The following is a 14,518-nucleotide window of genomic DNA, read 5'->3' as shown; positions in this document are numbered from 1 at the left end:
ACATAACAAGACCACATCTCCTGCTTCGTAACTTGCTTTTCAATGAGAAGAAAGGTCTTCATAGCCATAACACATATGACAGCTTATGCTACTTGAATAAGATGAGAGAAAATGCTGGAACGTTTTAGTAACAAAGTAACAGCAGGTTCCTTTGTAAAACCAGTCACAAACTATGAGTTGAAAGTTGATTACTAGGACTCTTAGATTGACATAAATTTGAGGATACCACACAGCACCAGCATATCCCAAACACGTGCTCTCTAGTGTTATGCGAATGCCAACTCAACGGAAACCCTCAAGACTTCGGACGTTTATGTTCGCTAAACTCCGAGTGAGTGTAGAACATCCTACTTGCCCTCAATTGATATTTACATTTGTTACTTAGACTTAATTTAAGATTAATATAAATTTTCTTGTAAAGAATATGGCATTGAGTTTTCATGCCATAAGAAAATGTTTTCATAATCTTTCACCATTTAGCTCCAAATGACTAAGGTACAATGTGACAGCATTGACGTGCAAGAATTTACATACACCCTTAAGCCGAACGTACATGTTAAAGAGTGCGAGAGTTTCTCACGATTCACTGAAACATATGTATCTACCCCACAGATAAAATCCCCTGTCTGTAGCGCGTCAGTGTAGCGATCACCACTCTCTTCTACAAAGAATGTGAAAATGTCAGGAATAAGAAGAGGCCCGCTGATGAATAATATATTTTCAGTCTTATCTCTATTCATCACTATTCCCAAGTGGCATCTCTTGTCAGAAGTTACATACACTCAATAGTATTTTTCAATCCATATAATTCCTCATTTCTGAGTAGCATGTGCCTTTAAATTGTTTAACTTGGCAAGACGTTTTTGGTAGCCTCCACAGTTCCCACAATAAGTTTGGGTGAATTTTGCGCTCCAATTCGCTCCTACCATGAGCTTGATGTAACCGAGTCAGGTTTGTTAGGCTCCGCTCCTGCCTTCGCCACAGGCTTTATTTCAGTTCTCCCCACAAATTCTATTATACGGTATTCGAGGTCATCGGCCTTTGTCGATGGCCACTCCAGATACCTTGACTTGTTGTCCTTAAGCCCAAATTCTCGCCACAACTTTGGAAGTATCTTGGTCATTGTTTCATTTGGAAGATCCATTTTAGCACCCCAAGCTTTAACTTCCTGATGATGTCTTGAGATGTTGCTTCAAAATATACCAGGTATAATTTATACTCCTCATGGATGCCACTCTATTTTTGTGAAGCTGCACAGTCCCTCCTTGCCCAAGCAAAGCACCCCCACACCAATAGATGCTGCACCCCTGTGGCTGTCACGGTTCGCGATGGTGTTTTTGGCTTGCAAGCCTCAACCCCTTCTTCCTCCAACCATAAACGCATGGTCATCTATGGGGCCAAACGGTTCTATTTTGTTGTTTCAATCAACCAGTAGGAACGATTTCTCTCTCAAAAGCTTACATACTTCATTGTACCATGTAAAGTTGCAAACCGTTCAGTCCTGGCTTTTCATCCGGTTGCTTTATTAGACGGGCTTACCCCTTTCGCCTGAGCAGTTTTAGCTCCGATATTAGGACCTTTTACTGGGATTAGATTACTTTGTACCCGCTTTCCCAGCATATTCACCAATGGTCTTGCCCTGTTCTGGTTCTTTGGCTATGTGTTTGCAATTTTTTGCACCAAAGTAATTCACCTTTTTCGGAGACAGAACGCATCTTCCTTCTCCTGTAGCAGCTTATTGACGGCTGTGTGTCGTCCCATGGTGTTATCTGTGACTATATTTGTTTGTAGAGAGTTGAATTTTGTAACCGTGTGGGAGCTCTATAAATTTTTTCTGAGGTCTTGTCGCTGCGTAATATTGAATTCTCCCATGTAATCCAGCAAAGAGTTTGGAAAGGTAGGCATTGAAATCAACGATCCCAGGTCAAAAATCCAATTGACGTCAATATGATGTCCAATTAGCCCTATCAGAAGCGTTCTAAAACCATGACACTATTTTCTGTAATTTTCCAAGCTTGATTGTACAGTCAACTTCAGTGTATGGTTACACTGTCTGACCTACTGAATGTTTGGATACGTGGTAATAAGTGACAATAATCGTGTCTGTAAAAATCTTGATTTGGAAAAAATGACTTTTGTCATGCACAAAAGATAGATTCTAGCAGACTTCAAACCTTAGCGGTGTTTAACAGAAAATTTCGTGGATGTGTTGGAAAAACGAGTTTACATGACCTCCAACCTAAGTTGTGAAACTCTCCGACTTCTAACTGTATATGTTTATTTCAGATAGCTGTCTCGTCACTGCAAGGCTGAGGCAGCCTAACGTGTCACGACAAGACGTTCTATCACTTTGATACTGAACACTCTGGTTTGGGCGAATAGCTCTGAAGATTCACCACAGGTCCGGTATAGTCAACACAGGGACAACCTCTTTCGGTTCAGAAGACCAATAGATGACTTTGCTTCTTATTACTGCTGCCCACTCTGAGCCACGTACGACTAAACATTAAAGCAAGCAACGGCTGGCCTGCATAAGCTGGATCACATTATTAGGGGTTGAGGTTATTATTATATTCGCAAAAACCTTTTTGCACGTCTAGAACATACTACAGTCAGGTGTCCGTGGTTGGTGGCAGTATATTGGCTTATAATCACTAAAGGACTTATACAACGTCCTTAATGGCCATTTTACTCGATAACATTTTCTTTCGGATATAGTGTTGAGTGGGCTTCCAATCACAAGTCGACAATTTCATGAAGACCTCTACAACAATATGAACATTGCCTCCTATATAAGATATGTGAGGGGAGAACTGGAAAAAGCTGTGGCGTACGCATACACAAAAATAGGAGCTTGAGCTCACAGTCAACCAACAAGACGCTGACCTACGGTTTAACCACGATGCTAGCAGCTCTGTCGGATGTGGTGCAGATCTTTTCACTTTGCCAGCTTCGCACAGCCCATTGTCCTTCCACTCTCAACCCCAACTATATTCTCGGTGTTCCTGCCCGACTTACCGCCTGTGTGTGTAAGGCCTACCCAAAACGTTTTGACCAAGTTAAGACTTTAATTTAGAAGCAATACAAGGCCTACCCCAATATCCTACACTAACCAAATGTGACGTGTGAGCCCTCGTATGGCGAGCCTAGACCACTTTCTTAGAGGCCCAGCTCTGTGCTGAAAAGCGCTAATTGTGATGACAAGATCTGTTAGAGAGTGTCCTAAGATAGATTAATACTCTCGCCACTTGACTTAAAAAGTTCTGACAGCTATGTCCATTCTAATAAGCCCCGAGATGCTTAGAACGAACCCCAAAGGTGGTGATCCCTTATATGACCCAGACAGGATTTATATTATCGTGGAGGTTAGAGATGTCCCAGCGAATCTTTGCTCATAGACACTGAGTCATCATAAATGCTATCTTGGCTAAGGTGTGTATGTAAACTTAATACCCCCGCACGCTTCAACATGCCATTATCAGGTGACCCCTACAATGGCTCAAACTTTTCATTGCTAATATGCTTTCTGTTTTAAAGTTAAATTTTTACGTCTTTTACTTTCAGTTTTGTACACCAAGCTTCAAACGGCTAAAAATACAATATTTCTGGTTATGGAAAATATATTTCACAGCGGTTTAAATGGTATAATGATACTATACTTGCTTGTTGTATTACTTAAACTGAAATCTTTATTACTTAAAATCAAATAAGGTGTTATTTCTGCATAGTGTGTCTTTATTAACCCTTATCTTAACCATTTAAAATTCAATGGGGTGACATAAGCGTTGATGTACCAAGGATGGTCTGAAGTGGCCCAAGGCTTTTTCTTATTTTTTTCTTCACATGACCAACAATATATGGACACATTGTGACCCACTGATAATAAGTCAATTGTTTGTGAGATTAAAGTGTTCTTGGACATAACTCAAATGTGTGACAGGTGCTTTTACTTTAAAGAAAAAAGTTCTAAACAGTTTTTCTGCAGATCTTGATTTCTTTGAATGCRGTTTGTCTATTTTGCTTAACGTTTAATGCAATATGAATTCAGGGCTCAGGATAAGTGTATCATGAGTGAATAAAGTTGAAACAACCGGGTATTTGCTCTTTAGTCCCTCATTGGACGATGACCTATCTCCGTACCCCTACGACCATAGCCATGGACCCTCACACTCCCACCGTCATGTCCGAGACTGCCAGCCCGTTGTCCATGGCAACGTCGCCCACCAGACCTGGCCCGCCAGCAACCACACTGGGGTGCCCGCGGCTGAGTCCAAAGTCTTCGTCTCTGACGTCCCTGGCACAACCCGATGGGTCACATGTCAGTGGAGGAAATATACATTTTGAAAATACCCCTAAAATTGGCCCATTTGAAATCTTTWTGGCAAAATGTGGTCTTTTTTGTTTCCATATCTATTCAACAGTTTTAAACACCATACCCTTACAATATTAGGCTTTTGTCAAGTGAAATTCATTTAATTTGTTTGGTGGGTGTGTATATATAAGAAATKATTTCCTCCTTGCCACAGGTCACATTAGTGGTCCACGACCCACTGAGGACAGTGTCTGTGCTGGAGCTTGGAGGGCCGGGGGGGTGCGGGGTGAACCAGCGGGAGGCGGTGGAGGAAACGGCTAAAGCCACCTGGTGTCTCTATGCCCAGAATGGAGGGTTCTTTGGTACTAGGACTGGGGAATGTAGTCAGTGACAGCGGAGGGGACTAGAGATTCATGAGTTTGTTAAAGAAATGGCTTTGAAAAGACCACAAGGGGACATGTCTGTTCATGTCCATGGCCTCTCCACTCAATATCAGGCCATATAAAGTCAATAAATCGTATCTAGTCAGCACAGTCTCTCGGTGCATATCAGACCAACCACTGACCTTCTCCAATGAATTTACCTTATTTTTCACACAATCAACATTGCTTCAGAAATCTTTATGGATTTGTTTTGCATTAAATGCATGCACCTTTCTCCTATATGGCCTTAWGGTACTGTACTACTAGTGTTGTTGTACCAACTGTTTTCTCCTCTCTCTAGCATGACTCTTTGGGAGGTGGCAGATTTTCTGAAAGGTCAGGGGGTCATCAATGCCATCAACCTGGATGGGGATGGTTCCTCCACTTACATGGCAAACGGCTCATTGGCCAGCTACCCCTCGGACCACTGGTAAGCCAAACAGAAAGCTTAGGTCACATGTTCATTGCAATAACATTACAAGGCTTATGTAGCTGCTTTTTGTGGCTTTTATTTTAGTCAAATGTTGCTGTTTGACACACWGCAATTTCTATTCATGATATTCATTCTCTCACCTGCTTTCTTTGTCCCCACGCTCCCCATCTCGTCTATTTCCKCCTTCAGTGTMTCAGACCCCATGTGGTGCTGCCCTCGGCGGGTCTCCACCATCCTGTGTGTCCACCAGCCCCAGTGTCAGCCTGAGGACTGCAGCGGGCACGGGATGGGCACTGCCAATGGCTGGAGTGGGACTGGCTGTGACACCCTGGTGTGCCAACCGCCCGCCTGCGGTGCCCACGGTGTCTGTACACAGGGTGAGTGATGACTGGTGAGGAGTGGGTACAGTTGTTCTCTCTTGAGTTCTGAACAAGCTCTGAGGTCACAATGAAATGCCTCTTGCCTCTTTCTTTATCTATTCTTTCTCCTCTTTCTTATCTCATCTCTCTCCTGGTGCAGATGGCTGTGCGTGTGATGCTGGATGGAGAGGGGAGAACTGCAGCCAAGGTAATCAGCCTCTCTCTCTCTCTCTCTCTCTCTCTCTCTCTCTGGCTTGGTTTGTTTACACAACAAGTCTGTAATTTCTCCTGGTGTGAAACATTTTGCTTGTCCCCAGGACCCTATGATTTGTGAAGAATGTGCTCTGTCGAGCTTTGGCAATTACGGTTGGTAGTTATAACTTCCACATTCCAGGGCAGTACTTTAACACCTCCTAGCCCTCACATTTTCTTTCACTCACTGCACCCTCTCCCAACCCCATGGTCCTATAAATCACTCCTTACTTTCCTGACCAAACCTGTATCCTACCTAATACTGTATACAGTGAGGTCATGTCCTCATATCCTGTAATACTCCCTCCAAAATCTACAGTATCTGACCGTCCACCGATAACAGCTTACTTGTGTCTTAACTTATTTTATCTCTAAGTGTGTGATTTGGGTTTCTATGGTGACAGCTGCACTAACGGGGGCTCGTGTGACACTGTTCACGGTGGCTGCAGCTGCCCCATTGGTTTCCATGGCGAATCCTGTGAACAAGGTGTGTTTATACATGGGTGTGTGTACTGCTATAGTAGTTTGGCAGGATAAGTGTGTAACCCTGCTTGATTGGTGTACACCTAACAACCTTTTATGATCCTCCAAAGCAAATTCGTAATCCCCTCTCAATCTCTAATTTCTCTTTCCCATTCCCCGACATTCCCTCACCTGTTTCAATAATAGCACCTTGGAGCACTTCCAATGTTATGCCTTATTCCCAGTCTCACAAGGATAACGGTGATCAACCAAAGCTTTCCCAGTGGTCCGACTAGAACATTCCCTCTCTGTACGACTTCTGCCAATAGTCTCTCTCCAAATCTCTGAATGAACAGCTGGAACGCATTAGCCCTAATATGCTAAGCCTACRTTACATCACTTCCTTGGTCCTCTGATGCCCAAATCCTGGACTGAATACCTTTTGCTTTGGAGATTAAATGAAGCTATTGTTGTAGTCTTATTGTCTGTCAGAGCCTTTTCACTCTTCATGTACATCAATGCTGTAGTTCCCATGTATTATGAACTTGTTTATATATGTGACAATTACATATTGTGAACAGTATCKTCAAATCCCTAAGGTCTAGGAAACCAAAATATTGGTACTAACCCCTGATGTTACACGCTAGAGCAGTGGTTTTCAGGAAGRAAGTTTCTTAACTTTAAAGCTTTATTGTATTTTCCAGTGACATCTCATCYTGTTTCCTTGGCGTCTCTTACATCCCTTCCTGTGTTCCCCTCAGAGTATCCCCTGGGTTTGTACGGGCTGGACTGTGGGCAGGAGTGCCAGTGCAAGGACATGTGCCCATGTGACCCGGTCACAGGAAGCTGCAACGCCCTGTTCCAGGGAGAGAAGAACCACCGCATACATGGGACCACCCGTAACACCCGCGCCTGCTYTGAGCACTAGTAGTTGCAGTAACTAAATGGATCACAACATACTGCATAGAGGTTTACAAGCCTCTTCATGATGTCTGCACCTCAATCTCTAATGAGTACTAATAGTTTCATAGTTGTCRTCCTGTAAAGTGTCTTGTACAGTATGTGGACCACTTCATTCAAAGCCTGCTAGCATAGGTTTTCTCCCAAATATGAGTGTCTGTTTTATTGGTTCCCCATCATTACATGGTACAAACATTCAGGATATGTTTCAGTTGGCTGTATGTAGTCTAGGGCTGTCCCCAACAACAACCAAAAATATTGTTCGACCGACTTTGTCTGTACTTTTGACCAATCGATTGGTTCGAAATTTATAAAAGTGTATTTTTCCATATAGACACATCCTATGTATTTTGATAAAATCAACTGTATGCTTTGAGCTTGTCTGACACTTTAAACTCACTGTTTGATTAAATAAAAGACAAATGACTCTGGCGGGAGCTAGAGATGTAGATAACCAGAAGAAAAAACCTTAACCTTAACCTGACCCAACCATCCCTCTCCTGATGGCTTTTTCAGATTCTACCATTACTCTCCTGAAGTTGCCGGTAATAGGTTACACGAGGAGTCGGTAACCATTTTTCATGTGGAATGTCAATTTATCTTACCATATCTACTGATCTGTGTGCCAGTTATGGTTTATATATGCACATTTATAATAATGTCTTATCTAGTGGATAGTGGATCACACTATCTCTGCTATTTACTCTAGTTCTATGTTGGTGGTGTTTTTATGTGTGGGGGTTGGAACATGTCAACGCAACACTACACTGACTCATTCCCTCTCACTTTCTCGTGTGTTATAACTCACCCCCTCCCGCAGTCCTTCATCCCATGTCCTCTAAGGTTGATCTCCCCTTTCAGTCTCAATGTAGCCCAGCACAGTGCTCCTTATCAGGATGATGAGCTGACTGGCCCTCACCATCTACTGACTGCCTGGCTGCCACTCACAGCACACGTGCAGGAGTTTAAAATATTTAGACCCCTGTAAAAGAGAGGTGGGGGGCTTAGTCTGGTCATGTTGGGATGTATGTCATGAACTAGAGTAACCCTAAAAAATCCCCAGTCCTCTACATATGTATATGTCAAGTTTAATTTCTTAATAGCTTGTTTGCAATGTTCCTTGTTTACACTAGTATGTAAATGTACAGTGCCTTCAGAAAGTATTCATAGCCCTTAACTTATTCCATATTTTGTTGTTATAGCCTGACTTCAAACAGGATTGAATATATTTTTTGGGTCACCCATCTACACACAATCCCCCATAATGGCAAAGTGAAAACTTGTTTTTAGACATTTTTGCAAAAATGTTTTTGTTAAATACAGAAATATTTAATTTACATAAGTATTCACGCCTGTGAGTCAATACTTTGTAGAAGCATCTTAGTCTCTAAACTTTCCACACCTGGATTGTACAACATTTGCCATTTTAATTTCAAAAGCCTTCAAGCTCTGTCAAATTGGTTGTTGATCATTGCTAGATGACAATTTTCAGGTCTTGCCTTAGATTTAAGTCAACTGTAAGTCAGGACCATTCACAGTCTTCTTCATAAGCAACTCCTGTGTAGAATTGGCATTGTGTTTTAGGTTATTGTCCTGTTGAAAGGAGAATTCATCTTCCGAGTGGCGCTGCGGTCTAAGACACTGCGTCTCAGTGCAAGAGGTGTCACTACAGTCCCTGGCTCGAATCAAGGGTGTATCACATCCGGCCGTGATTGGGAGTCCCGTAGGGTGGCGCGTAATTGGCCCACTGGTTTGGCCGGGGTAGGCCTTCATTGTAAATAAGAATTTTGTTCTTAACTGACTTGCCTAGTTAAATTGAAAAAATATGTATATCTCACTCTACCGGTCAAAAGTTTTAGAACGCCTACTCATTCAAGGGTTTTCCTTATTTTTACTATTTTCTACATTGTAGAATAATAGTGAAGACAAACTATGAAAAAACACATACGGAATCATGTAGTAACCAAAAGTGCCACACAAATCAAAATATATTTCAGATGCCTCAAATAGCCACCCTTTGCCTTGACAGCTTGCACACTCTTGGCATTCTCTCAACCAGCTTCACCTGGAATGCTTTTCCAATAGTCTTGAAGGAGTTCCCACGTATGCTGAGCACTTGTTGGCTGCTTTTCCTTCACTCTGCGGTCCAACTCATCCCAACAATCTCAACTTGGTTGGGGGATTGTGGAGGCTAGATCATCTGATGCAGCACTCCATCACTCTCCTTCTTGGTAAAATAGCCCTTACACCGCCTGGAGGTGTGTTGTGTCATTGTCCTGTTGAAAAACAAATGATAATCCCATTAAGCCCAAACCAGATGGGATGGAGTATCGCTGTGGTAGCCATGCTGGTTAAGTGTGTCTTGAATTCTAAATAAATCAGTGTCACCAGCAAAGCACCATAACACCACCTCCCATGCTTTACGGTGGTAAAATACACATGCAGAGATCGTCCGTTCACCCACACCGCATTTCACAAAGACACGGCGGTTGGAACCAAAAATCTCCAATTTGGACTCCAGACCAAAGGACAGATTTTCACCAGTCTAATGTCCATTGCTCGTGTTTAATGGCCCAAGCAAGTCTCTCTTCTTATTGGTGTCCTTTTAGTAATGGTTTCTTTGCAGAAATTTGACCATGAAGCCCTGATTCACAGTCTCCTTTGAACACTTGATGTTGAGATGTCTGTTACTTGAACTCTGAAGTATTTATTCGGACTTCAATTTCTGAGGCTGGTAACTCTAATGAATGTATCCTCTGCGCAGAGGTAACTCTGGGTCTTCCATTCCTGTGSCAGTCCTCATAGCGCTTGACGGTTTTTGCGACTGCACTTGAAATTTTCCATATTGACTGACCTTCATGTCTTAAAGTAATGATGGGACTGTCGTTTCTCTTGGCTTATTTGAGCTGTTCTTGCCATAATATGGACTTGGTATTTTACCAAATAGGGCTATCTTCTGTATACCCCCCTTGTCACAACACAACTGATTGCCTCAAATGCATTAAGAAGGAAAGAAATTCCACAAATGAAATTTATACATGCACACCTGTTAATTGAAATGCATTCCAGGTGACTACCTCATGAAGCTGGTTGAGAGAAAGCTTTRCGCGCTCTTGGCAGTCAAGGCAAAGGGTGGCTATTTTGAAGAATCTCAAATATAAAATATATTTTGAATTAACACTTATTTTTGGTTACTACATGATTCCGTATGTGTTACTTCATACTTTCGATGTCTTCACTATTCTACAATKTAGAAAATAGTAAAAAGATAAAGAAAAACCCTTGAATGAGTAGGAATTCTAAAACTTTTGACCGACATTGTATATTTGAGAAAGAAAATTGTCTGGTGGAAAGCAGGGTTTTGCCTGTGCTTTTTATCCTGAAAAAGTCCCCCAGTCCTTAACTATTACAAGCATACCAATAAATTCATGCATCCACAAGTATGCTTAAATGGATTGGTGCTAAATGTGTTGTATTGGATTTGCCCCAAACATAACTATATTCAATACAAAAGTTAATTGCTTTTCCACATTTTCTGCAGGATTACTTTAGTGCCATGTTGCAAACAGGATGCATGTTTTGGAATATTTTTTATTCTGTACAGGCTTCCTTTTCACTCTGTCGTTTAGGTTAGTATTGTGGAGTAACTACAATGTTGTTGATCCATCCTCAGTTTTCTCCTATCACAGCCATTCATCTTTAACTGTTTTAAAGTCACCATTGGTCTCATGGTGAAATTCCTTAGCGGTTTCCTTCCTCTCCGGTAACTTAGGAAGGCACCTGTATATTTGTAGACTGGGTGTATTGATACGCAATCCAAAGTATAATTAATAACTTCACCATGCTCAACGGGATATTCAATATGTACCTACCAATACGTGCCCTTTGCGAGGCATTGGAAAACCTCTCCGGTCTTTGTGGGTGAATCTGTTTGAAATTCACTGCTCAACTGAGGGACCAATTATCTGTATGGGTTGAGGTAGTCATTCAAAATTCATGTTAAACACTTATTGCACAGAGTGAGTCCATGCAACTTATGTGACTTGTTAAGCAAATGTTTACTACTGAACTTATTTAGGCTTCCCATAACAAAGGGGTCAAATACTTAGTGACTCAAGACATTTCAGCTTTTCATTTTTAATTTGTAACAATTTCAAGAAGCATAATTTCACTTTGAAATTGTGTGTGTAGGCCATTGACCATCTAATTGTAATCTGTTTMAAATTCAGGCTGTAACACAACACTGTGTAAAAAGTTAAGTGGCTTATATTTGCTTGAGGCCATGTTGAGGAATAACAAATGGTCGCATTTGTACTTTGATGGCTGTTTTTTTTTTTTTACATCCTATTTGCATTTTTGTCATTTTCTCTGTCCTCCATTTAAGCTGAGAGTCACAGCTAGTGCATTCAAACAAGGAAGCTGAAGTGACCATCTATAGTTGGTATGGTACTGTGAGCATCATAGTGGTGTGTTAGGATGAGACTTTAGACATGGAGAGTGGTTTCTGTAATTGCTGTTTACACTGTTTCCACAGCTGGCCATTGTCTTGCCAATCAGATGTTTGCAAAATGGAGAGAGGAGACACACAAATACAAGCCTTTTCTCTCTGAGTAAGTTCCAAAGGTCATATCAGCTGAACCCCCTCCCTGCTGTTAACCACCTACAAATCAATCTAACCGCCCTCCTCGTATGCACAGCCACGCTCCCTCCTTTGAATCCCTCCGTCGCTCTCCTATTGTAAATGAATGCAGAAGAACATTGTGCAAAACACAACCTTGCTATTTTTCACAGCTTGGCTCTGACAGAAATTCATAGTTATTTAATCATATGTAATGTTATGCCTCGATTGTGTGACTAACAGTGTGTCCACTGCTATGTTTGATGTTCTAATATTTGAATGGACAAACAGTGCAGGGGCCCATACGCATTTATTAACCCCTTACCTTTCATACGCTAGTGAGGGATTGTTTTGAGTTGCTATGGTTTCTGCCAAGTGCTCTATGGAGAGTTTTTCTCCACAATTGGAGTGGGAGGTTCAAGTTTGTTTATTCATTGCTYATCTTTCTCTCCCTTATTGCTCTTCAATTCCTCCTCCCATTTTCCCTCATTGTCCTACAAATGTTCCTATTTGGGGAACATATCAATGAATCCTCTTATGATAATAAAAGTGGGTTGGATTTGGATTGGGTATGTACATTTTCCAAGCGCTCTCCACGCCGCAAATGCACTACTTCCAATGCTTAGCGCCCGCCRTTTTTCATTTCCCATCTCCCCTGTTCTCTCTTCTCATCCCTCATCTCTCCTCAGGCAGCGCTKGCTCATCGTCACTGGCCTGTTGACCTCTCTGCTGTTGGCCAGCCTGGTGGGTCACCTGATCAAGATGTCGGGGGTCCGCGGCTCACCACCCCGGCYGCGTGGACAACTCCTACGTTTCTCTGACAGAGATCAATGGTGGTGCGTGCGGTTCAGGGGTCCGAGGGAAAGGGTCGCAGCCCAACAGAAGAGTATTCAAGATGGAGGACTGACTCCCAGGATGAACTGTGGTCGTGTCCGCACTGAGGGAGGGTGATGGGGGACGGGTGGGAGTGAGCCTACCCTGTTAGGACTGTCTGGAGAAGCTCTCTCTAACATACTGTAAAGAGGAGGGGAGAAAGGTTTAGATAGAGAATGGGTTGCAATCAATAAAGGAGAGGAAGAGATGGTGCCAGGGATAGAGAAGAGCATAAAGAGGTCAGAGCTGGARGGAGGAAGTGCAGTGCAGAGAGAGGGATCCAAAAGAGGGAGGGAGAGCTGACGAGGCCTTCGATGTTTCACACTCTATCCCCTATTTGAAAGAGGGCTATTTGTATTTTCCCTCCGGCTCATCACTCACCAGCTCGTTATCCAGAGTGAATGTAAAGAAAGAGAAAACAGCCTGAAAAGAAAGGCATAAAGTAAAAGGAGGAAGAAAATAACTTATCTTTCACCCTTTGTACTTTTTTATACTAAATTACTTTTATTGTCYTCCACTCTAGATTTTTCTAAGTGACAAAAAAGAAACAATATGCCAACATATTTGATTGTGTCTAATATCAACAGTAGACCATTTGTTTACAAATTAGGATGTATGTGTCCCTATAAGAATAGGTATTTTAAGGGGACATAAACAGAGAAGAGGATTCTGGTCCTTTTATTGTCGGCCACCCTGATGTTTGCAATCCTGTTCCACAAACATGGGATGGATTTCTCCACCTGTTGCCATGAGAACAAACAAGTTAAGAACTTTGAACCCTAGCCAGGAAATCCCCAACGCTCCAACCCACTGAACCTTGTATTTATGGAGTTCACTTTATCAAATGATTCAATGTGACTGCACCAGGGTTCACTGGGATTGTTTTTAAGATTTCCGAACTATTTTTTCTGTCTGAAGTCATGTTTCCACCAGCCCTGTGAAGCACCTATTTTTGTAACTGTTCAGATAAACTGTTGAAATCCTGTTTAAATGTTGTCTGGGTGCCAAGTGTGCTTCTGGTTCAGCCAAAATTGTCTTAGGCAGCAGCAGTAGGGGTTTTGAATGCAGAAATAAGCAGGTACCCAAACTAGTTTGACCGGACCTGAGTGAGTTTTTTATTTTATTTTATTTTTTACAACTTTTTTTTAACTTTGTCTGACAGAGTAAGTTTGTTGACCGCTCCTTGACCCCAATCTCATTTCTTTAACAGAAAGCTTATTCTTGTTATTTTTCAGTTGAGGCCTCACAGAGACAAGGAAATTCTTTATGGCCTTTATTTATTTTCCATATGAGAATTGTGTGGCGGCTTGGTGAGGTAGGGGACGATGAGGCTATTGGGGTAGTATATGGTCATATTGGGGGGGGGGGGTGTAAAGGGAATGGTGTGATTATGTTGGGAGAGTGGGGATGTAAAGAGGGATGATCAACTTTAACAAAACGGTGTGTGTATATATATAATCACACACTAAGGTTAGGATTCACTGAGACATTCCAGGGGTGGTTATATTACAAGGTTGTGGGAGAACACTTGATGGGAAATGTGTTTGATGGTGTTCTTACATGTGTATTTAACATGCAGGTTACCAGATTGTGGTCTATTTGGAGGCTGTTAGGGAGTTGGGTTGTCCCACTGAGATGGCTAATGACTTGTGCTCAAAAACAGTGAAAGGACTTTRTACAGTGATAATGACTCACTGTGTGATGCTGTTGTGTTAGGTAACTATACAATCTTAACTTCCTTGAACTGATGAAGGGAATGGAGGAATTTCATTTGCACTCTCACCAGTGAATTTCAGGCAAGGCMAAATGCAAATCAAGGTGATTGCT

General features: G+C 42.0%; 1 protein-coding gene across 2 annotated transcripts in view; it reads left to right on the top strand.

Moving 5' to 3' along the window:
• Positions 1–8,545, top strand: part of LOC111958915 (N-acetylglucosamine-1-phosphodiester alpha-N-acetylglucosaminidase-like) — a 12,837-nt gene extending 4,292 nt beyond the window's left edge. The window contains exons 2-6 of one of the 2 annotated variants that reach the window (XM_023980263.2): positions 5,036–5,164; positions 5,357–5,544; positions 5,687–5,734; positions 6,183–6,265; positions 7,002–8,545. In XM_023980263.2, the coding sequence (XP_023836031.1) occupies positions 5,036–5,164; positions 5,357–5,544; positions 5,687–5,734; positions 6,183–6,265; positions 7,002–7,184 (631 nt within the window). In that variant the 3' untranslated portion in view covers positions 7,185–8,545. The remainder of the gene's footprint in view (positions 1–5,035; positions 5,165–5,356; positions 5,545–5,686; positions 5,735–6,182; positions 6,266–7,001) is intronic. The other variant, XM_023980265.2, reaches the window with a different exon arrangement.
• Positions 8,546–14,518: the final 5,973 nt, after the last annotated feature.

The sequence above is a fragment of the Salvelinus sp. IW2-2015 genome, linkage group LG35, assembly GCF_002910315.2.
Source record: "Salvelinus sp. IW2-2015 linkage group LG35, ASM291031v2, whole genome shotgun sequence".
Taxonomy (NCBI): domain Eukaryota; kingdom Metazoa; phylum Chordata; class Actinopteri; order Salmoniformes; family Salmonidae; genus Salvelinus; species Salvelinus sp. IW2-2015.
Note: the sequence above shows the minus strand (reverse complement) of the source record. Positions and strands in the feature narration are given on the sequence as shown.